Genomic DNA, 24,157 nt, shown 5'->3' on the forward strand with positions numbered 1-24,157 from the left:
CCTAGATGTGGCACTTACAAGCACTGTGACCTTGAGGAAGTACAAAGCTTAACTTTGGGGAGCCTCAGTTTCATTATGGCTAAATGCAGTGCTAATACCCATTGCTTGGAATGGCTGTAAATGAACTTAGCACAGAACCTGCCACCAAGTAAGCACTCAAGAAGATATTACTGCTGCTACTGCTATAATAAAAGTTTGGCTTTCTAAAATTACTTTGAAGGGGAACAACAACTGTGATTAAGAACAGACTCTAAAGCCAAGTCAAGAGAGTAGCATAACCAAAACAGCAGCATAGGAGACCCCAGCCTCCATCTTCCCACAAAGATCAACAATTAAACAGCTATCCACAAACAAAATAGTTCTGGGAGAGCTCTGGAGTCTACTTACAGAATTTCAGCAACACAGTGGAACAACAAACTGAGAATATCACACAAAAAAAGAAGGAAAGCAGCTTCATTTTGCCTGCATCATGCTGTCCCCCAAGCCAACATTGTTCACTGCCAAGAGCGAACTCCACAGCTAGAAAGAGTTCCCCTTGCTGGGAAAGAAAAGTGGGTAAGTGATCAACCTCCTCAGCCCTTTGGAGCACTGTACAAAGAGACACATAGAGACACCTAGGAACAAGGAAGAAAAGCAGGGGCTACCAATAGCAGTCACACAGCAGGAGGTCACAGTGACCAGCTCTGCAGAGAAACCCAGCAGCTTCCATCACTGAAGAAGGAACCAATAGCCAGCACAGTAGTCACAGAACCCCTGCAGATTTCACCAGTTTTCACCTCACATGTGTTCACATTCATTGACTCCAGCCCCGTGTCCCTTCCTGCTTCCTCCACACCCATCCCCTCTGGAGCCCAGGAACCACATCAGCAGCCAAACCAGGCCTCTGTGGCTGCTCAAGTGCAAGATTCCAGCCTAGACCCCCACTACCATGGGAGCCCCTCCAGCTGTGCACTTGCAAGCTGCTGCCAACCTGATGCCTATCACCAGCCTCCATCACCTGCACACACCCAGGAAGAGACTGTGCAGCCATGGGAAAGCATGCCTACCGCAAGGGCCCCCACAGCTGCTTGTGGGTCAGGATGTGGTCCTGTCTTCTGTCACCGGCAGGCAACACTGTGCCCACCGGCAGCTAGACCTGCCAGCTGTGCACCTGCACACCCCCAGACTGCTCCTGTCACCAGCCTCCACTGCGGCATGCTCATGGTGAGACGGAGCAGTCACAGTAGTACACATCAACCACCGGGGCCCTGCAACTACCAGTGTACCCATAGTTGGCTCCAGCTTTGCTGCCTGACTTGTAGTGCCACAAATACATGTACGTCTGCAACCGGCCCTGCCACTACACTGGCCCCTGTAGCTGGCTCCCATGGGCAAATGTGTGCACCCCCACCAGCTCTGGCCATCACTGCTGCCTGCTCTGATACCTAGCCATGGAACCTAGCGATGCCACTGAGGACTCAGACAGCCCTTGCAGCCACTGAAAACACCCTGCATCACTCACCAGAGACCACACACATCAATGTCGTGAAATCCAGTGGCCTGAGCCAAAGAGACATCACACTGACCCTCAAAACTGATGCAGCCACACACCCCTGCACTTGAAGCTCTGCACCACTAGACCTGGGGTCACAACATGCTCCAGCATGCCCCCACCCACAGGTGAAAGGCTTCTCTTACCAGTCAGTCCATAGTTTGGAGAAGGTCACTGCTTCTTCAAATGCAGACACCTTTACTAGGCTACAGGGATCACAAAGAATCAGGGAAGCATGGCTCCACCAAAGGAATACAGTAAACCTCTAGTAATTGGTCTCAAACAAATGAAGATACATTGGTTGGAATTGCCCAACAAATAATTCACAATTGTTCAAAAGATGCTCAGAGTTACAAGAGAAAACAGATAAGCAACATAACAATATCATAAAAACAATATAAGAACAATATTAGAAGTTCAATGAAGAGATGGAAAACATATATAAGAACCAAACAAGAAATTTTCAAGCTGAGGAATACAGTGATCAGTAGAGAGCTCTAACATCAGACTTGACCAAGCAAGTGAGCTCAAAGATAGATCAACTGAAATCATTCAATCAAGAGAAAAAAGAAAAAGGAATGAAAAAGAATTTTAAAAGCCTACATGTTCTGTGGGATACCAACAAAAGAACTGGTTTGCAAATTATTGGAGTTTGGGAAGGAGAAGAGTGCAGAAAGCTTATTTAATGAAATAATGGCTGAGAACTTTCCCAAACTGAGGAGAGATTTGGATATCAGGTTCATGAAGCTAATAGGTCACCAAACCGAATCAATTTAAAGTGATCCTCTCCAAGAGTTTAACAAAATTGACAGAAATCAAAGACAAAGAAAAATCTTAAAAGCTGGAAGAGAAAAAAAGCTTGTAACGCTCAAGGGAACCCCCAATAGGCTACTGGTGGATTTCTAAGCAGAAATCTTACGGGGCAGGAGAGAGCAGGATGATATATTCAAAGGGCTGAAAGAAGAAAACTGCCAACCAAGGATACTTTCTTTACCTGGCAACGCTGTCATTCAGAAATGAAGAAGGGATAAAGATTCTCCCAGACAAACAAAAGCTAAGGGAACTCATCACAACACCTGCCTTACAAGAAATGCTGGAAAAAGTCTTCCAGCTGAAATGAAAACACACTAATTAGTAACATGAAAACACAGAAAATACAAAACACACTGGTAAAGATAAGTATATAGTCAAATTCAGAATACTCTAATACTGTAATAAAGTACAGTGGAGTGCTAACCATTTAACTCTAATAAAATAAAGTTATACATATATATACATATATACAATGGAATATTACTCAGCCATAAAAAGGAATGAAATTGGTTCATCTGTAGAGACGTGGATGAATCTAGAGACTGTCATTCAGAGTGAAGTAAGTCAGAGAAAAACACATATCGCATATTAACGCATATATGTGGAACCTAGAAAAATGGTATAGATGAACTGGTTTGCAGGGCAGAAACTGAGACACAGATGTAGAGAACAAACGTATGGACACCAAGGGGGGAAAGTAGTGGCGGGTGGGGGTGGGGGTGTGATGAACTGGGAGATTGGCATTGACATATATACACTGATGTGTATAAAACTGATGACTAATAAGAACCTGCTGTATAAAAAAATAAAATAAAATTCAAAAACAAAAGTTAAGGAAAAAGCATTAAAATAACTAGCTACAGTAATTTGTTAATGGATACACAATATAAAAAGAAGTAAATTGTGACTTCAAAGGGGAGAGTAAAAGGGTAAAGTTTTTGTGTGTGATCTAAGTTATCATCGTAAAATACATTGTTAAAACTATGAAATGTTTTATGTAAGCCTCATGGTAGCCACAAAGCAAAATGCTACAGCAGATTCACAAAAGACAGAGAGAAGAGAATCAAAGCATACTGCTACAGAAAATCAAGTCACAAAGGAAGGCAGCAAGACAGGAATAAAGAACAAGGGAACTACAAAACAGCCAGACAACAAGATGATATTAGTAAGTTCTTACCAATCAGTAATTACTCTAAATGTAAATGCATTAAATTCTGCAATCAAAAGACAGAGTGAGGGCTTCCCTGGTGGTGCAGTGGTTGAGAGTCCGCCTGCCGATGCAGGGGACACGGGTTCGTTCCCCGGTCCGGGAAGATCCCACATGCCGCGGAGCGGCTAGGCCCGTGAGCCATGGCCGCTGAGCCTGCGCGTCCGGAGCCTGTGCTCCACAACGGGAGAGGCCACAACAGTGAGAGGCCTGCGTAACACAAAAAACAAACAAACAAAAAAAAGACAGAGTGGCTGGATGGACAAAAAGCAAGACCTAACTATATACTGGCTACACAACACTCACTTCAGCTTTAAGGACACACACAAATTCAAAGTGAAGGGGTGGAAAAAGATATTCTGGGGAATTCCCTGGTTCCCTGGTCTAGTGGTTAGGACGTAGTGCTTTCACTGCCGGGGCCCAGGTCTGATCCCTGGTTGGGGAACTAAGATCCCTCAAGCCGTGTGACCCGGCCAAAAAAATAAATAAATAAACTAGCAATTTAAAAAAAAAAGATATTCTGTACAAATGGAAACCAAAACTGAACAGAAGTAAATATAATTTTATCAGACAAAATAGACTTTAAGACAAAAATGGTAAAAAGAAACAAAAAGGTCATTATATATTGATAAAGCAATCAATTAGTCAACAAGGCATAACACTCCTAAATGTATATGTGCCCAACATTGGAGTACCTAAATATATTAAGCAATTATTAACAGACCTGAAGGAAAAATAGGCAATATAATAATAGTAGGGGACTTCAGTACCCCACATTCGACAATAGACAGATCATCCAGACAGAAAATCAACAAGGAAACATTGGACTTGAGCCACACTTTGGAACGAATGAACCTAATGGACATATATAGAACATTTCAACCAACAATAGCAGAATACATATTCTTTTCAAGCACACATGGAACATTCTCCAGAACAGATGATACGATAGATCACAAAGCAAGTTTAGCAAATTTAAGAAGACTGAAAGCACATCAAGCATCTTTTCCCACCAGAATGGAATCTAACTAGGAATGAACTAACAGAAGGAATGCTGGAAAATTCACGAATATGTGGAAATTACATAACACACTCCTGAATAACTAATGGGTCAAAGAAGAAACCAAAAGGGAAATCAAAAAATACCTTTACACAAATGAAAAGGGAAACACAGCATACCAAAACCCAGTAAATGCTGCAAAAGCAGTTCTAAAAGGGAAGTTTATAGTGATAAATGCCTACATTAAGAAAAAAGAGGGCTTCCCTGGTGGCGCAGTGGTTGAGAGTCTGCCTGCCGATGCAGGGGACTCGGGTTCGTACCCCGGTCCGGGAAGATCCCACATGCCGCGGAGAGGCTGGGCCCGTGAGCCATGGCCGCTGAGCCTGTGCGTCCGGAGCCTGTGCTCCTCAATGGGAGAGGCCACAGCAGTGAGAGGCCCGCGTACCGCAAAAAAAAAAGAAAAAAGAAAAAAGAAAAAAAGATCTCAAATAAACAACGTAACTTTACAACTCAAGGAACTAGAGAAAGAAGAACGAACTAAGCCCAAAGTTAGCAGAGGAAGGAATGAACAAATATTAGAGCAGAAACAAATGGAAAGATATCCCTTGTTCATGAGTCAAAAGAACAAATATTGTTAAAATGTTCATATTACCCAACACCGTCCCTATCAAAATTCAATGCAATCCCTATCAAAATTCCAATGGCATTTTTTCAGAAATGGAAAAAACAATCGTGTGATTTGTATAAAATGATGAAAGACCTCAAAAAGCCAAAGCAATACTGAGAAAGAAGAGTAAAGCTGGAGGCATCACACTTCCTGATTTTAAACTGTACTACAAAGCTATAGTAATCAAAACAGTATGGTACTGGCATAAAAACTGACACATAGGCCAATGAAACAGAATCAGGAGCTCAGAAATAAATCCTCACATATATGGTCAACTAATATTTGACAAGGGAGCCAAAAATACTCAAAGAGGAATGGATATTCTATTCCATAAACAATGTTGAGAATACTGGAAAACCACAAGCAGAAGAATGGAATTAGATCCCAATCTTATACCACTGAAATGGATTCAGGACTTAAACATAAGAACTGAAACTGTAAAACCCCTAGAAAAAAACATAAGGAAAATGTTTGACATAGGTCTGGGCAACAATTTTTTGGATGTGACCCCAAAAGCACAAGCAACAAAAGCAAAAATTAGTACGTGGGGCTACATCAAACTAAAAAGCTCTGCACAGCAAAAGAAATAATCAACAACAAAAAAAGGGAACCTATGGAATAAGAGAAAATATTTGCAAACATGTATCTAATAAGGGGTTAATACCCAATATATAAAGAATGCATACAACTCAGTAGTTTAAAAAAAAACTGATTAAAAATTGAGCAGAGGAATAGATATTTTTCCAAAGCTGATATACAGATGGCCAACAGGTACATGAAAAGGTGCTCAACAGCACTAATCATCAGGGAAATGCAAATCAAAACCACAATGAGATATCACCTATCACCTCACAATGGATAAAATGGCTGTCATCAAAAAGACAGGAGGTAACAAGTGTTGGTGAGGGTATAGAGAAAATAGAACCCTTGAGCACTGTCAGTGGGAATGTAATCTGGTGCATCCATTATGGAAAACAGTATGGAGGTTCCTCAACAAATAAAAATAGAACTACTATAGGATCCAGCAATGCCACTTCTGGGTATGTATCAAAAGGAAATGAAAACAGGATCTCAAAGAAATGTTCACTGCAGCATTACTCACAACAGCCAAGATACCAAAACAATCTAAGTGTCCATCAACAAATGAATAAAGAAAATGTGGTACATGTGTACACACACACACACCTTAGCAATAAAAAAAGAAGGAAATCTTCTATTTGTGATAATACAGATGGGCCTTGAGGACATTATGCTAAGTGAAATAAGTCAAAAAAAATACATATACTATATGGTACCATTTACATGTGGAATCTAAAAAATCATAGAAACACAGAATAGAATGGTATTAATAGTTACTCGGGGCTGGGAGGAGGGGAAAACGGGGAGATGTTAATCAAAGGGTACAAACTACCAGTTATAAGATGAATAAATTCTAGGGATCTAATGTATAGCACGATGATTACAGTTAACGATACTGTATATAAATATGTGTTCCCACCACAAAAAAGAAATGGTAATTATGTGAGGTGATGGATTTGTCAACTAATATTATTAGAGTAATCATTTCGTAATATATACATGTATCAAAGCATCATTTGTACACCTTAAACTTATATAATGTTATACGTCAATTATTTCTCAATAAATCTGGAAAATAAGATAAAAAATAAAGCCTAGCCAAATTTGAATTATGGTTCCACTATTAATGGCTGTATAACCTTGGGCAAGTTACATAATTTCTCTGTGCCTCAGTTTCCTCATCTGTAAAATGGGGACCACTAATAATACCTAACTCATAGGATGGTTATGAGTGTTAAATTAGTTTGCATACACAAATCAGTTTAAATAGCGCCTGGTGTGGCAGGCAGAATAATGGCCTCCCAATGATGTCCATGTCCTAATCCCTGAAAACTGTGAATCTGTTACTTTACATGGCAAAAGGAACTTTGCTGATGTGATTAACTTAAGATTTTTGAGATGGGGAGGCTGTCCTAGAATATTCAGGTAGTCCCAACATAATCACATGGGGCCTTATAATGGAAAACAAGGTGATGGAAGAGTCACAGTCAGAGGAGATATGAAGACAGAAGAGCAGGTGAAAGTGATGCCAGGCTAGAAGGGGAACTTTGAGCAGCAAATGCAGGCAGCCTCTAGAGGCTGGAAAAGGTGAGGAAATGGATTCTCCCTTAAAGTCTCCATGAGGAAATCAGCCCTGCCAACGTCTTGATTTTAGTCAAATAAGACCCTTTCCAAACTTCTGACCTGTAGAACTGTAAGATAATACATTTTTCTTGTTTTAAGCCACTAAGTTTGTTGTGATTTATTAGGAAAGTAATACACCTGGCAGAGAGCTGTCCTATATAAAGCTCAGCAAGTATCCTTACACTTGAAGTCCCTGTGAGTGGAAGTCTGCCCAAATGTCCATCAGAAGAGGCGGAGAGCTGGGAGCCTAAGGAGCTGAGAGCCCATACAATGAAGCAAGGAAGGTGAGACCATGTGACTTTATAAGCTGTTTCCCAGGGGCATATTTTGATCTAACAAGACTATATACTATCTTTGAATAAAGGAGGCAGAAAAAGACGTTATGGTTAAAAATATTTTTCAGGGAAAGAAACATCCGTATCTTCATCCTGGACAGTTTTGGGATCAATGAACAAAAAGTGTTTTAAAGCTATCCTGGTGCTGTAGTGAAGCAGTGGAGGAAGAGGTTACTGCAGTTTGCCAGGTAAACATCAAGGTAGCCAGGGCCGAGCCAAGGCAGCAGAGGTGGAGGAATGTGAAAGGATTTGACAGGACAGATGAACTGGGCGGGGTGTGGGTGGGGGTCTGGGGGGCAGGAAAGCAAGAAAAATGGCCCCTTATTTTTGCTGAGACAACTGGGAGGATGATGGTTTTTGCTGGGGAACTGGGAGGATAGTGGGTGGCATTTTAAGAAAACAAGGAATGTTGGGGAAGGTACAGAGTGAGGGGCAAAGGTTCCATTCTGGAACTATTAGATAGCTCAACGGTGGTGTCACACTGACATGCAAGTCTGAAAGTCAGGAGAGTATATAAACTTGAGTGGTCAGTATAAATATGAATTTAAGGCCATGGGAATGAATGGGATTACCCAGAGAGAGAGTGCACAGATCTGCCTTTTATCATTGTAAAAGGCTCACCAGGCAATTCTCACACATATCCAGTTAAGAACCACTGCATTAAAGCTAAATATAGGAACAGTGATTTGGTAAAAGAGAGTCTGTATTTCCAGCAGGGGTGTCACCGTTATTGCCTTAGTTCCACGTCAGTCAGCTGCTATGCAACTACACAGAAAAATCCTGCTATTTAGTCAGATCTCAGGCACGTGACAGGAAAGCATTTTGGTTTGATAAAATGACAAGGCACCCAAGTGACCACTCCACCCCTTAAGATGTGCAGTGCTGAGGCCAGAAAGAGTGTGAACTAAGGCTGTGGCCACAGTTATGTATGTAACTCTACTACTCTATCAACAAGCCACAAACCACAATTACAAATGACCTTTCAGTGATTTACCCAGACCTGGAGCTGATCATGCCTGAATCTCTTCCAAGGTATTGTCTTTGTGCTTCTACTTGTCCATTCAAAGAAATAAATGCCCTCACCGTGGGAGCACAAAGAATACTTAATTACATAATACCCTGTCAAAACACAAGAGCCAAGGCACTCTTTGCCCTGGAAATCATCATTCATAAATCTCACACCTGCCTAGGTGTGACAGTGACAAAGGCTACTTGGATGTAGGTATATGAATAGAGTGCCAAGTGACTGTGAAGGGAAGAGCTGGGACTCCAAGTTCACCATCCCTTGCTTCCTTCAGGGAACCCAAAAGACTCCTCCTGGCTGCATGTGGGTAACCACTCTGTAGCTGCTGGAATCACTACAGAGGATCCCAGCCCTGACCCAGAAAAACAACAGACCACAGTGGTTCTCCCCATCTTTGTAATCCCATTCTCTCACCACCTCCAAAGTACGGTCAGGATTCCAATTGCTGGCAGCTTTCTGTGGGCTCCAGGACATAGCTCTCCTTCCACCCTATGGGTTTCCAGATGTTTACGGGAATTGGAACCCTATCATCCCCATCCACAGCAGCCCAGTGCAGCTGCACAGGAACCACCTCCTGTTGAGGCCACATTTTAGGCACCGAGCCACTGTATAAAGTGAAATTCTGCAAGACAGGTATCTTTTTAAAAATGATTATGAGAACAAGGCCTTGCAGGCAGCACAAAATGTTTACGTTATAAAATATTTTCATACAGTACAGTTTTATTACTTTCAAATATAGTTAATAACTGCAATTAAGTGGCACTAAGCAAATTAGGTGTTGACTAATAGAATTCTTTAATTCAGCACTTTGCAAACTCTTCCATGGGACATTACTTTTCTTTATAGTTTTGTAACTTTTTAAAAAATCATACTAATTTTTCTTCTAAAACATATTTTATATTTTAATGGAATTTCTATCCTTACACATAGTACTCTGAGATAATATGTCAACAATGTATCCCACCCAAGAACATGCATAAAAGTTCATGGGATACACTTTCAGACTGCAACAATTCCCAAGGAACCAGGATCATACTGTCATGCATTCATCTGATCAAAGACTTCTGGTCTATGTTGTCAATCTATCTTATATTTTTTGACATATGCCTGTCTTTGTACACAAGGGTTACTATGCACAATCCATTTATACTACCTAACTCATTCTCCATGAAGGAATGACATATATTATACTTCAGGATCTGCTAATAAAAGTTCTATCGACATATTATAATTTTACACAAGTAATTTTGAGGAACACAATTTTAATGTAAAAAGAAAGTAACTGTCAAAAATGGAAAAAACAAATATCCTAAACAGTGTTAGCCTATTAAAATAAATGCAATTGGCATGTCTAAGACGGTTTTTCATACAGAAATAGTTCTGGGGAATCTCTGAAGGCAGGATTGTATTAAGTAGATAATCAGCCTACCTTCAGTCTTGCTTATACTATTCATTTCCTGAATAAGCCCCTCTATTCCTTACAGACAAGAGACAGGTGTTTAGGCAAGTCCCACCTGAATTATTGTAAATTCTGAATTTCCTTACTTTTCTTTCCAAGCATCAAATATTCTAAAGTTTTACAAATCCTTTCCTAGTGACTTTGTAAAAATCAGTCTGATGGAGAACAGGCTTGTGGTTGCCGAAGGGGAGGAGGGGGGAATGGGTTGGGAGTTTGGGATTAGCAGATGCAAACTATTATATACAGAATGGATAAACAACAAGGTCCTACTGTATAGCACAGGGAACTATATTCAACGTCCTGTGATACACCGAAAAGGAAAAGAATATGAAAAAGAATGTGTATATATATGTATAACTAAATCACTTTGCTGTACAGCAGAAATTAACACAACACTGTAAATTAACTATACTTCAATAAAATAAATTTAAAAAAAAATCGGTCTGAACCAATTGATCTACAAGGGCAAGGAGGAGCATGATAAATACCACAGACACAACAAAAGCAATAGTAAGGCACAATGCAACATAAAAGAATGTAAAATAGCAAACTTCTAAATATCATACTATCAGCTATCAGAGATGAGTTAAAGATATTAATTTCTTGGGTTCTTCAAATTTTTTTTCTTTTAAACAGTTATTGGTTAGATCTCCCCTGAAAGTCACAAGAAGTATCAGGGTTGGCCAAAAAGTTCGTCCGAGTTTTTCCGTAACATCTTATGGAAAAACCCAAAAGAAATTTTTGGCCAGCCCAATATCTTGCATCTTGAGTGTTGTCATTTGGCCCTACAAATTTTCACTAATTGGTCTGGGGACAAAAAGAGTTCTTCTTCAGTTCTGGGGTGAGGGACATGAGGCTAGCCACCATTCAAATGGGACAGGCTCTTCTTTGCTATAAACAACAGGCAGTTTGGGGGTATCCTCAGAAATCTGTTTGATCTTCAGAACAACCTTGAGCTATGAGGCCCCTGCTTAGAGTGCTGCCTTTTGGTCTTTAATAAATCTCTCTTTTCCTCCCTCTCCCTCCCCCACCCCCCAACATACACACACCCCACATGCACACACACATAGAGTAATCTATTTTTTGTTCTTATAACCTAGAAAAAATAATTTAGTCCCATAATTTGGGCCAAAGGTGAAATGGGCCTTTTTTCATTTCCTACTGAAATCCTTCTTTGTAATCCTTCCTTATGATAGCCTTACCTTTTCTGAGGTATGCTGACCAATGAACTGGTCTCTGACAATTTGAATACAAGCTGCTGCATTTTATTAACATCTGCTACACAGTAATCTTAATCTAAGAAGCATAGCTTTTGGCTATAAGAAATGTTACTTGGCTCTCTGCTGTCTTCTCACAAGGCCCCATGTGAGCTCATTCATTCTCGACTGTGCTGATGATACCAGATCAGCATCTCCCTTCCCCGATCTCTCACTCTGGCACTCCAGCCCACTTGGCTATTTCCACTCACATCCACCTCATCATACACGAAACTGAACTTGGCTTCCCAAACTAGCTTATCCTTCCAACTATCCCCTTCTGCAAGCAGTACAAGCAGTCTCCAAATGCCCCAAAGGAAAAAGGTGGGAGAACCTTTTTTATTCAAGCCACCCATCATTACCCTTTATCAAATCTGTTAGAAAGCCCGACACTTCTTACAAAATGTCTCCACATTTTCCCTCTTCCTCTTGATTCCAGCCAATTCAATACTGGTACAGGGATTTACTGCCTTATGTCTGTATTACCTCAAACAGATTCTCAGCTGCCTTCCTGCTTCTGAGTCTTCCTACACACCTGCTACCAGAATAATTTAGATTTAATATTCTCTTAGCTCCCTTCCAGGTCTAAAATTTTCTATGAAATTAATTCTCCAACACTGGTTTTCTCAAGCAGCTTCCTGACATACTCAATAACTTCGAATGGTTCACCACCATCCAACTCATAACTCCTCGCACTGGCTCTCAGGAAAATTCACAATCTGATCCCAAACTACCTGCTGTGTTTTCCCAATTACTCTTTATAAGCTCCAAATATTATAAATCAAACCAACCTCCTAACCTCTTCTCATTGGGCCAGGCTCCGAGCCTTCGGAAGCATTGTACTTCACACTAGGAATGTCTTTTCTCCTTTCAAAGTCCTACCCAATCAGAAAAGCCTAGCTTCTGTCCCATGTCCTTTGGTCAGTTGGAGCTAGGCCATTACACGAACTTAGTTCTGAATTCTCTTTAAGGCCTTTGCCCTTATATTAAGAATATAAATTAAGATCATGGACTCTTATTTTATTCTTAGTTCCTTTATACCCAGAACCTACAACAATGCCTTGTACATAATAGATACTATATAAACCTCTGTTCATTGGTAATAGTTAGCATTTATTGAGCATTTGCTACATGCCAGGCACTGTTCTTTTTTAAATTAACTCTTCTAAAGAATAACTAAATAACACTCAACTGTCTCTAATTGTTTCAGAAATGGCAGCTGTGTCTCCTCAAATAACTAAGAAGCTCTATTAAAAAGCAAATAATATATCTGGCATGTCTATCACAATTTCCATAGTACCTAACGCATAGTGAGTCATCAAATATATGCTGGCTGTAGTACAACGAAAGATCATTGAATTACAGGACAGCAAGCATGTCCCAGGTATGCTATGACTAGTTATGGGACCTAAGCCAAAAAACCAAAACAAAACTGCTGAGGTCCAGTTTACACGTCTGTGTCCTTATCTGAAAAATCAAAGACTAAATTATCTAACCTTGGAAGGGCCCTCCAAAAATTCTATGACTCTTTCCTATTATGACTTTTCTGGGGAACTGATGACTGCTAAGAGAATGACTACCTCACTGATTCTAAAAACAGAAATTCAGGACTTCTTTTATGTAGAAAATAATTCTGAGAATGATTCAGACTGTCAGGCTTCCATCCTCTAATGCTCCGCAGGTAAAAATGTTGCCACAAAGGCCAGGACCAATAAATTCCAGATTCCTCCACACCCGCAGGAGGGAAAAGAGGGTAAAGCTGCCAAGTACACCTTCAGGCCCAACGTACAGCTTCATCCTGAAGAGGAAGAGCTTCCCATTACAAAACTAAACACCATCAGACCTGGAAGAAACATGTATTTAGAAGAAAAAAAAAAAAATGGCAAGTTTCCCGGCTCTCCAGACTCCTGATTCAGGACAATAATGTTCACTGGTAGGATCAGGTCTCATTTGGGACCTGCTCTGCCTTTGCAAAAAGCAGTTGATTTTGCTGGACTTCTGAAGGCAACTACCTGCAAAGGAAGCCAGTGCAGAAATCCACTTACATGTGAAAAATGCACACATGCATATATTTGAAAATGAAAGAAAAAAAAAACACTTAAAAGTTGCACTCAATGAGACGCATTACACTCATTTTGTTCAGAGGAAGTGCACTACATTTTAATGGTGACAGTAAAGTCTTTGAGCACACAAACGGGATGGTGGCCTGTGCCACAGGAATGATGAAAGTCACACATAATCATTAAGAAGCATAAAGAAGGATCAAAATTAGCAGGAATTAATTACTCTTGGATAACCAGAGTAGCACAGTGCCCCTGCAGACACCCTGGTAGTCAGTTCTTTGCCTTCAAGCTGAGCAGTCGTCGGGGTCCCACCGATGACTGCCAAGTTCCGGCCTAGATCTATGGTTTTTGCAGAAGATACCTTTTGCAGAAGGACCTGGGCTCTCCTTCCACGGTACTAACCAACCCAAGCAGTCAGATTAGGCTCAGAATTCAGCCCATCTGTGAATTACAGCAAATCCAAGACACAATAAAGTCATGGTTTGCAATCTCAAGACTATGGATCAATTTTGCTTAGTTCATGCCCTAGAACCCTCTGTCCCAGATCGGTCCCAGAGTGAGAAATCTTCAGGTGATAGAAGGGAAACAAATTAAACATGTCAAGCATGCCCGTGCTCTAGCATAGAAGTTCCCCAAGGACCCTTGGAAATCTATGAAACACATAGACAACACAAGTTTTAAACCACACTCTCAAAACACAAACTAAGTTTGAATAATGCTTACCTAATAACCAGTTTACGAGAACTTTGTTTGTTTTTAATTAACCCACCTCTGCTTCAACAGATCTAACCACACTATTTGCTTCCAATGTTAATAACAGAGAAATACGGTTTAAACCAAGGGTTGGCAAACTTTTTCTGCAAAGGGTCAAACAGTAAATATTTTAGGCTTTGTGGGCTACACTTTCTGTCACAACCTCTCAACTCTGCCCTTGTAACACAAAAGCAGCCAGAGATGATTCGATTCACAGGGGAATGAGTGTAACCATGTCATGACATATTTAACCATTTTAAAATGTAAGAATCATTCTTAGCTTGTGGCCCTACATAAACAGGTGTCAGGCCAGACTGGGCCCACAGTTAGCTGACTTCAGCAAAGTTCAAGACCGCAGGCCTTCGGACAAAAGGGAAGGAAGGAGAATATTTGCCCCGAATTTCATTCTTTTCCTACCCCTACCTCCACCCCCTTTCTTTAAAAAGGCTGTTTAGAACCAAATGAAATGAACAGGAAGGAAGTCTCCATCCACTTTATTTTCCAGTTTCTTTCCCTGCTTTTTCTAATCTCAAAAAGGAATACAAAATGCAGTAACCAGAATCATCAGAATTAGCAGAAATAAAACAAGTAATACACTGAAGAAAGTAAATATCTTGCCTGAGAAAGCTTTAGACAACTCAAATTATTTTTGCATATGCCTTCCATACTACCTTATTACTAATCAATATATCTTATTTTCCTGTGCTAAAAGGCAAGGGGAATAAATCTAGACTACTGCTAAACTCTAACTAAGCTTGCGGAAAGTAAAACGTGGTCTATTTACTATCACTTGACCAAATGCTTTTCTCAGAATAATAAGCATGGTCCAATTTTTTTAATTAAGTTTCATTACAATAATCTTCCATTTTTAATTTCCATATGAACATAATCTACCCCTGTATTTTCTATAACATACTGCAATGCAGAATCCTAAAAATATAAGTGAATTTGGGGCATCTAGTGAAAGGATACTTTCAGTCATCAAAAAAATGCTAGTTATCCTTGAGTATTAGAATTAAGCCTTTTGACTTAAATACAAGACATGACACCATAAAACTCCTCGAAGAGAACATAGGCAAAACAGTCTCTGACATAAATCGTACCAGCGTTTTCTTAGGTCAGTCTCCCAAAGCAATAGAAATAAAAGCAAAAATAAACAAATGGGACCTAATCAAATTTATAAATTTTTGCACAGCAAAGGAAACCATAAACAAAACAAAAAGACAACCTATGGACTGAGAGAAATTATTTGCAAACAATGTGACTGACAAGGGCTTAACTTCCAAAATATAAAAACAGCTCAAACAACTCAAAAAACAAACAACCCAGTCAAAAAATGGGCAGAAGCCATAAACAGACATTTCTCCAAAGAAGACATACAGATGGTCAATAGGCACATGAAAAGATGCTCGACATCTCTAATTCTTAGAGAAATGCAAATCAAAACTACAATGAGATACCACCTCACACGAGTCAAAATGGCCATCATTAAAAAGTCTACAAATAACAAATGCTGGAGAGGGTGTGGAGAAAAGGGAACCCTCCTCCTACGCTGTTAGTGAGAATGCAAATTGGTGCAGCCACTATGGAGAACAGTATGGACGTTCCTCAAAAAACTAAAAATAGAGTTGCCATATGATCCTGCAATCCCACTCCTGGGCATTTATCCAGACAAAACTATAATATAATTCAAAAAGATACATGCACCCCTATGCTCACAGCAGCACTATTTACAATAGCCAAGACAGGGAAACAAACTAAATGTCCATCTAAAGATGAATGGACAAAGAGGATATGGCATACACACACACACACACACACACACACACACACACACACACACACACACACACACGACTATTACCCAGAAATAAAAAAAGAATGAAATAATGCCATTTGCAGCTACATGGATAGACCTAGAGATTATCCTACTAAATAAGGTGAGTCACAAAGAGAAAAACAAATACCATACGATATATGTGGAATCTAAAATATGACACAAATGAACTTATCTACAAAACAGAAACAGACTCACAAACATAGAGAACAGACTTGTGGTTGCCAAGGGGGAGGGGGGAAGGGTTGGACTGGGAGTTTGGGACGAGCAGATGCAAACTATTATATATAGAATGGATAAACAACATGGTCCTATTATATAGCACAGGGAAGTATATTCAATATCCCATAATAAGCCATAATGGAAAAGCATATGTAAAAGAAGATATATATACACACACACACATACACATATATAACTGAATCACTCTGCTGTACACCAGAAACTAACACAACATTGTAACTCTACTATACTTCAATTAAAAAAAAAAAGAATTAAGCCTTTTGATCACTCCTTCCTAAAATGCAAAGTGCTAACAAAGTGCTATGGGTATAAAGAATAGGCCTTTGGCTAGACTGCAGCCAAAGTGGTTTTCAACAGGGTTGATTTTTTTTCCCCCGGGGGACATACAGCAATGTGCGGAGACACTTTTGGTTGCTACAAGTTGGGGAAAGGTGTTCCTGGCATATACTGGGTAGAGACCGGGGATGCTGCTAAACATCCTGTGATGCACAGGACAGCCCCCCACATCAAAGAATCCAGCCCCAAATGTCAGTAGCAAAGAGTTTGTGAGGCAGCCAAAGGTAGAGATGTACACGTTTAAACTAGCTTTCTTCAAGGTTGATCTTTTCTTTAGATATAACATGTTAAATTTACAAATTTAACATGAAATATTTACTAGATACCTACTATGCACTGGTCTGAACAGAAGTATTGCAATACAAATAGCATTACCTTAAATACACTGTCTCACAGAAAAGCTACATTGTAACCTCAAGAGACTGAGTGTACTCAAATCAAATCATTTACTTCCTCCCTATCACAAGGCAAATTCAGCAATACTCAAGCACTAGGTCTCAACTCCATTTCAGAACAATGGTCCCTCAAACTTGTTTGAACCTAAACACAGTTTCAACCTTAAAATTAGCAGCTTTGGTGTAACACCTGTAACTGAAACAGAAACCCCTTTTAGCTAAAATGGTCTACACTTCCTCTCCTGATCAACTTACTAATCACAACTGTGAAAAGAAGCAAAATTTGCTCTTTAGAGTTCCTCCTCCTCTCTTCCACAGGTACTATAAAAGCTGATCTACCAGGAATATGACCACCAGGACGGAAGGGGCCAAAAACGCAATGAGGCCTTTATAATCCAGCAACCAGAGATTATATTCCAGCTGTTGAATATCCTCCCATTTTCTTACAGATCTCCATGGAAGTGAGGGAACAACAAGGGAAAACTAAGACTGCTGGACTCAAAAAACTAAGAGTAAAAACAGGGAATCAGAAGCAGCTACTGAACTACTCTTTCTAGGACAACCTCAACACTTAGTCCAGTCTGTCAAAAAAAGTCAAAGTTTTAACAGCTATCACCAAAATAAATAGCTGACTCAAAATAAAAAACAACAAATAAAAGTGGTAATTTTAGTCAATGTTTTGCCCACAGCCCAGATATCCTTTAATGCTAATTAATGAGTCACAGAGAAAATCCCCTTCAGATAAACAGGACTGCAACATCTCCCAAGCAAAAGCATTTGTTTAGGTCCTGACAGCAGTGCTGCTCTGGGAATAACACATTCAATTCAATTTAAAAAATAATAAACTTAAGCCTTCAGACCAGATGCAGTCATGACTGTCTGTCCTAGTTCGTGTATAGGAAGACTCTTGAGTCTTAGTGAAACATGCTGGCAGGAGGAGTCCTGAAGGACTGCTGGACTCCACTCTGGAGGGGGTGGAGGAAACCAGCCCTTTTCAGGGGCTTTCATGTTCTTGCACTCATTTCTCCTAAATCCCTGGTTGTCACCACGGTCAAGGTCAAAGTTCCATCACTTCCCAAAAGTCACAGCTCTCAAACAGTGTACCCCAAGGAATGAAACAAACTTCCTTCTACACACCTGCACAAACCCTAAGAAGAGCTATTGTTTATAAATAGAGTGCACTGGAGTGTGGAGAAGCAGGAAAAATCGTATTATTCTATTTATTATTCTTAAGATTCACAGATTTCTAAAAGCAAGAAAAAACAACTGGGGGACTGAGGTCAACTTTAATTAAACATATACTGTGTTGAACGCTTAAGAAAGTAGTAGAGATATAAAGTGTTTAAGCATGTTTTTATATGTGTATTATATTTTCACAGTAAAAGTTAAAAAAAAAAAGACATAAAAGTCCCCACCTACCAACGTCTTTCAATCAAATACTTAAAGACATTCACACTTTCTCACTTGATAAATGTTTTCTGGGCACCAAGATAAAATCTGAACTTCACTTTCATATTTTCCATCAGTCCCGATCTCTGAACTTTCAAGGGTTAATATGAATCGCTATTACCATATGCTATACTACTTATTTAAAGATCGATCATTTGTTATACAAAACCTGAGTCATTAATTCTGCAGATTCAAACATAAGACATTAATAAGCCATCCTCTTATACACAAAGTAGATAGTAAGCAACTTGTGAAATCGCTTGTAGGAAGTGATGAAGAATTTCAGGAAGACCTTAACAATGTTTCTCTTTTCCATCTGCTCGAATTCTTACATTACCTCAAAGCACCTTCAGGGCATTAGGCCCTGGCCAGCCTCTCATTCACAGTGGAATTTTTATTAATTTTTCTAGCTGAGATTTATTAACCCTAAAATACACACAAGCTAAAACAGACAAAGCCACCTGTTGCCTCAAGGCCTCAAAGGAATTCCTCCCAGAAGCACAGGGGAAAGTCTTCCAAGGACTATCTCAGAGGCAGGCAGCTGCTCCAGGGTGGGAGAACCTAGAGCACCCAGAGTTGGGCCCACTTCCACCCCAGAGTCTGGTCAAGTGGTGGGAAAACACACTTGGGGAGGAGGCAAAAAGAAAGAAAGCCAGAATTACAGCAAATAGACTGCTCTCAACTGAAGACGGTTTTAAAACATATCTTGTTTACATGATGGACCATGTAAGGTTCCATGTTAACTGGAAGGAACTAAAATGGACAATTCGGAGGAAATCAATCCCTTTCTAGAGAAATCATTCTGCTAGACACCCAAAATGATTTATAGTGACTGACTAGCTTGGCTCTATTAAAACTAAGGAATTCAAAACCCAAACTCATCAAAGAAATATAATTTAGTGCAACCTAGCTTTGCTATGCTTGGTGTTCTCATCAGATTAAGATTTACATAGGAGTTAGGCGTAGTGAAAAAATAAAAATCAACTCAAATGCTAGGCTGCTATGCTGCATAATGGTTTTCATTATAATGTTTACCTCTCAAGTGAGCTAGAAGACATTCTGGGAGAGAGATAAATCTCAACCATTAAACATTTCATAAAAAGGAGCACATTCGGTGGTCTGGAACTGAACCTGCAATATCTCTGAGGTATGCCTGTACCCTATGACCCAGCAATTGTACTCCTGGGCATTTTTCAGAGAAATGAGGGCTTATGTGAATGTTTATAACCTTCATAGCAGTTTTATTTGAAATAAACTGCCCCAAGTTGGAAACTACCCAGATGTCCTTCAATGGGTGAATGGTTAAACAAACTGTGCTCTATCTATGGAATACTACTCAGCAATAATAAGGAACAAAAGAAAAATGAAAAGATAATAACATCAGCAAAAAATAATAAGGAACAAACATGTAACAACCTGGATGCCTCTGCAGAGATTTAGACTGAGTGAAAAAAGCCAATCCCCAAAGGTTGCACACTACATGATTTCACTTGTCATTCTTGAAATGACAAAATTACAGAAATTGAGAACAGGTGAGTAATTGCCAGGGGCTAGAAGGGAACAGGGACAGGAGGAAAATGGTTGTGGCTATAAAAGGGCAATGTAAGGGGTCCTTGTGGTGATGGAAATATTCTGTATATTGACTGTATCAAGATATAAATATCCAAGGTGTGATACTATATTATAGTTTTGCAAGATGGTACCACTGGGGGAAACTGGTAAAGGATACATGTGATCTCTGTATTATTACTTATATGTGCATGTGAATCTACAATTATCTCAAAATCAAACACTTATTTTTTTTTAAAAAGGCTTAAAAAAAAAGCAGCACATTCATTAGGGCTTCATAATAAAAACTCCTTTAAAAAAAAAAGTCATAAGCTAAGGAGCTGCAGAGCATTATGCTCTATTTTCCACAAGCAAGTTGGGGGACTAAACAGTAGGCAAAGCATTACTAAAGGGGGCAGTACAGCATAGTGGCTGAGAGCTCAGACTCCAAAGGCTGCCTGTTGAAATCTCAGCTCTTAGCTGTGTGATTCTGGGCAAGTTACTCTCTCTGTGCCTAAGTTTCCTCACCTACTGGGTGGTGATTGTGTGAATGCAGTTTACCATGTAAGACTAAGACACACAGGCTGATATCAGACATACAAGAGTTAGGCTTATACAGCATTTATCCAGTCCACCTGCGTGGGGATTCAGTGGCTCTCCAAAACTAAATCAGCAAAGGTGCCTTTTGCACCGAAAAGCCAGTACTGAAAATCTGAGAAAGGCAAACTTAAGTATAAAACGTTCCACCTTCCAAACCCTCTCCCCTTGCACACAAAACAGAATATACGCAGGGCCTTCTCTCCCAGCAGCCACTGTCACTTTCCATTAAATGCTTTATGTTGTAAGCAGAACTTCAGCCCCTTGACAAGGACTAGGGCTGGATATTAAAATATTGGAATTAACTTCGCCTAAGACGTCCCAGTAACCAAATGACTCACTCACTTCTTTAGAAACAGTAAAATGTCAAGGTTGCCAGAGAACCCCAGCCCCAGATGTGTGCATAAATCATTGAGAAGTGTTCATTAAGCCAAAGCCAAAGGACATTACTCAAGATAACACTTTAAGTAAAATCTATCAGTTTTTATGGTTTTTCCTGTAATGGAGAAAATTCGAAAAAATAGGATTGCTGGAGGGAAAATCACGGTAAGTTAAGCCCCAAAATTGTACAACATATTTTAAAAAGGCTTAGAACTCCTCCTTTTGCTCTGGCTTCAGAGAGTTTACCCTTCCTCCCTCCCGCCCCTTTTTTTAACTGTTTTATTCAATCTCATCAACAAGCACTGGACAACCTCTAAACTATTTTCTCTATAATACTACCTAAAAGCAGAAGCTTTTAAATTTTTTGATACATCTGTTTACAACCAGATTTTTAATATCTCTCATCTGCAAAGCATTGTGAATGCTCTGTATTGATGACACCATCCACAAAGGGGTCTTTTTTTCACTTTCACAATAATTCAGGTAAAATTAGTAGTCTAATTTCATTAAACTCAAGCCTTTTGTCCTAGCGTTTCACAAGAACAAAAGGCAAGAATATTCCTTGGTCATTTACACTGTCACACAAAAGAAAAACAAACAAACAAAAAAACACCAACTTGTTCACGTCCTACGTTTCTCTACCCTTGAATGAAGTAGTTGATAAATCAGCTTGTCAGGGTTTTGAGTTCTTCGGTTCATTCATTACAGGGGATACTACCCAATATCCAGTTTTACTAAAATTTCTGGATCGTACAGGTCATTGGCAAATAACTTGAAACAAATCGCACACGCGGTATATCCTCCCAAACAGAACCGATTGTCTCCATTTGCTTATTTTTAGTAACTTGAGATAAAAGACTTAAGACGGGTCGTTTTCCCAACTCGTTTGACAATTTGACCGCTGCCTCGGGACTGAGCGCCCCATAGCTACAGGCTGGAGTATAACAAGCGCTTCCCCACTAGGCTCCCTCATCCGCTCCAAACAAACCCCATGTAATAGCTGAAGAATGACGACACTAAAATCAACCCCACAGATTCATACCTTAGAGGTTTGCAACACGGAATAAACTTTTTTTCCTCAAGCGACAGTGCAGTTTAAATAAATAAATAAATGTAACACCCAGATGGGGGTTTATTTGATCCATTCCCGCGACTGGGTGCGCGCAGGGGGTAAGTGCAGCTTAACCCTGTGTGGGCCTAGGGGCTCACCAACAGCTGTCAGTGGGCGCTGCGCCGGCGAGGGAGCGCCTCACGCCGCGCCGGTTCACTGGCCAGCAGGTGACCACCCCAACAAGCCCGGGTGCGAAGTGCGGAAACACGGCCACTTCCCCCTGAGCGCGATCCGGCCACCGCACGTCGCCTGGTACTTTGTTAACTCCGCGCGCCCGGGATGAGGTGGCTGCGGAGCCCAGGCTGGAGGAGGATCCAAGCCTCCTCCAGTTTGGCCTCGCCCTGCCGGAGCGCGGAGCCTCGGCGGGAGGGAGAGGTCGTGGAGCAGCGGGTAACTACGGGTCCCCACCCCTACACTCTCGGAGCCCCGTGTCCCCACTTCCTCGTTCCTTACCTGAGGAAAGGAGCCCTCGCGGCGCGGGCTCTTGGGGTAGTCTAAGTGACCCCGGTCCAGCATCAGGTAGAGCGAAAAGATCACCACACAAAAGATAGCGCTGCCAAACACGGTGAACTGGCGGCTTAACTTCATTTTTCCTCGATAGACTCGGGGCCAGGGCACTGTCCTCACCCGGAGGAAGAGGCGGACTGTGGACTCCTGGAAGCGGCCGCCGGAGGCTCCCTGCTCCCGGGCTTGTGCTCTCCGCGCTCTCCGCTGCGGATGCGGGTCCGGGCGGCGCTCCGCACCTTATCTCCGGCGCCACCACGCGCCCTTGGCCTTCGCCCCGGCCCAACGCCCTCTCTGGGGCCGGGCGTCCCTCCTGAGGCGGGATTCGCCTGCAGCCCGGAAGGGGCCCGCTCAAACTAGATCTCGAGTTCAGCGCCGGCACCCGGCAGGGCGCGCGGAGCAGGCGGAGGAAAGGTCGCTGTCTGGACTTCCTGCCACCGTCGCCCGACCAAGTCGGCAGGAAAAGTTTTCTCGACCAGGGCAGGCGTGTCCTCTTCACCCAGGAGGTGCCGGCTCGGCGGCTCTAGGGTCGGCGGCGCGGAACTGGGTCCGAGGAGCCGTGGGGAAAGAAACCAGGTTGGGAGGAGCCGGGCCCCACAACTTAGCGCCGGGACAGCCGGGCCCGCCCCCGTGGCACCGCCCCCGCCTCCCCCGACTGAGCCCCTTCCTGCTGCCGCCGCCGCCGCTGAGGCCGGGCCGGGGTGCACCCTGGGCGCGGGGACGCACGGGTCCGGCAGGAGTTTCCTCCGAGCGCGCGTCCGCCCGCCGGCGCCTCCCGCCCCCCACCGCCCTTTTCGCTCAGCTCTCGGACCCGGGCTGCGCTCGGAGGGCGCAGGGGGCGGGCGGCGGCGGCGCGCGGAGGAGGAAAAGGAGAGCAAGGAGAGGACCTTCCCCGGAGAGAAGCCCGCTCCAGCTGCAGCCGCGAGTCCCCTCCCTCCCTCCCGCCCCGCAAATGCGGAGATGGCGGCAGCAACGGCGGAGAAACGCCGGTTCTCCAGCGCCACTCGGCGCTCCTGCACCGCCCGCCACGAGCAGGAGGAGACAGCAGCGGTGCAGTGGCCGCTGGGTCAATAGGCGCCGGCAGCCACGGAGCTGAGCAGGCGGCGGGCCCCGCCTCCTCCCGACGCTCCGGGATGAGGGGGCGGGCTCCCCGGCGCCCAATCACAACGCGCCGCTCGCAGGGCCCGCCCCGCGTCGGCCTGCCGGAGCCCCCAGCGATGGGAAGACCTCAGACTGCTTTTGTGACCTGGGAGGCGGCATTGCTCAAGTTGAGGCCCCGAGAGACCCTGGGGCACCAGCAGCCCAGTTCTGCTGCGCTTTCTCCCCACTTCCTTTTCACTGACCAGGTTTCCTGTCCTTGAGGTCCCAGGCCTGGGGTGCCTTGGACGGAAACTCGGTGAGGAGAAGGGGGCTGCGAATTCTGTTCAGACTTATCTTTTCCTCTGC

General features: G+C 42.1%; 1 protein-coding gene across 1 annotated transcript in view; it reads right to left on the reverse strand.

Moving 5' to 3' along the window:
- MAN2A1 (mannosidase alpha class 2A member 1) overlaps window positions 1-22,924 on the reverse strand; it is a 159,541-nt gene extending 136,617 nt beyond the window's left edge. The window contains exon 1 of the mRNA XM_060009039.1: window positions 22,661-22,924. Within this exon, the coding sequence (XP_059865022.1) occupies window positions 22,661-22,795 (135 nt within the window). The 5' untranslated portion in view covers window positions 22,796-22,924. The remainder of the gene's footprint in view (window positions 1-22,660) is intronic.
- Window positions 22,925-24,157: the final 1,233 nt, after the last annotated feature.

Source organism: Delphinus delphis, chromosome 3 (genome assembly GCF_949987515.2).
Source record: "Delphinus delphis chromosome 3, mDelDel1.2, whole genome shotgun sequence".
Classification (NCBI taxonomy): domain Eukaryota; kingdom Metazoa; phylum Chordata; class Mammalia; order Artiodactyla; family Delphinidae; genus Delphinus; species Delphinus delphis.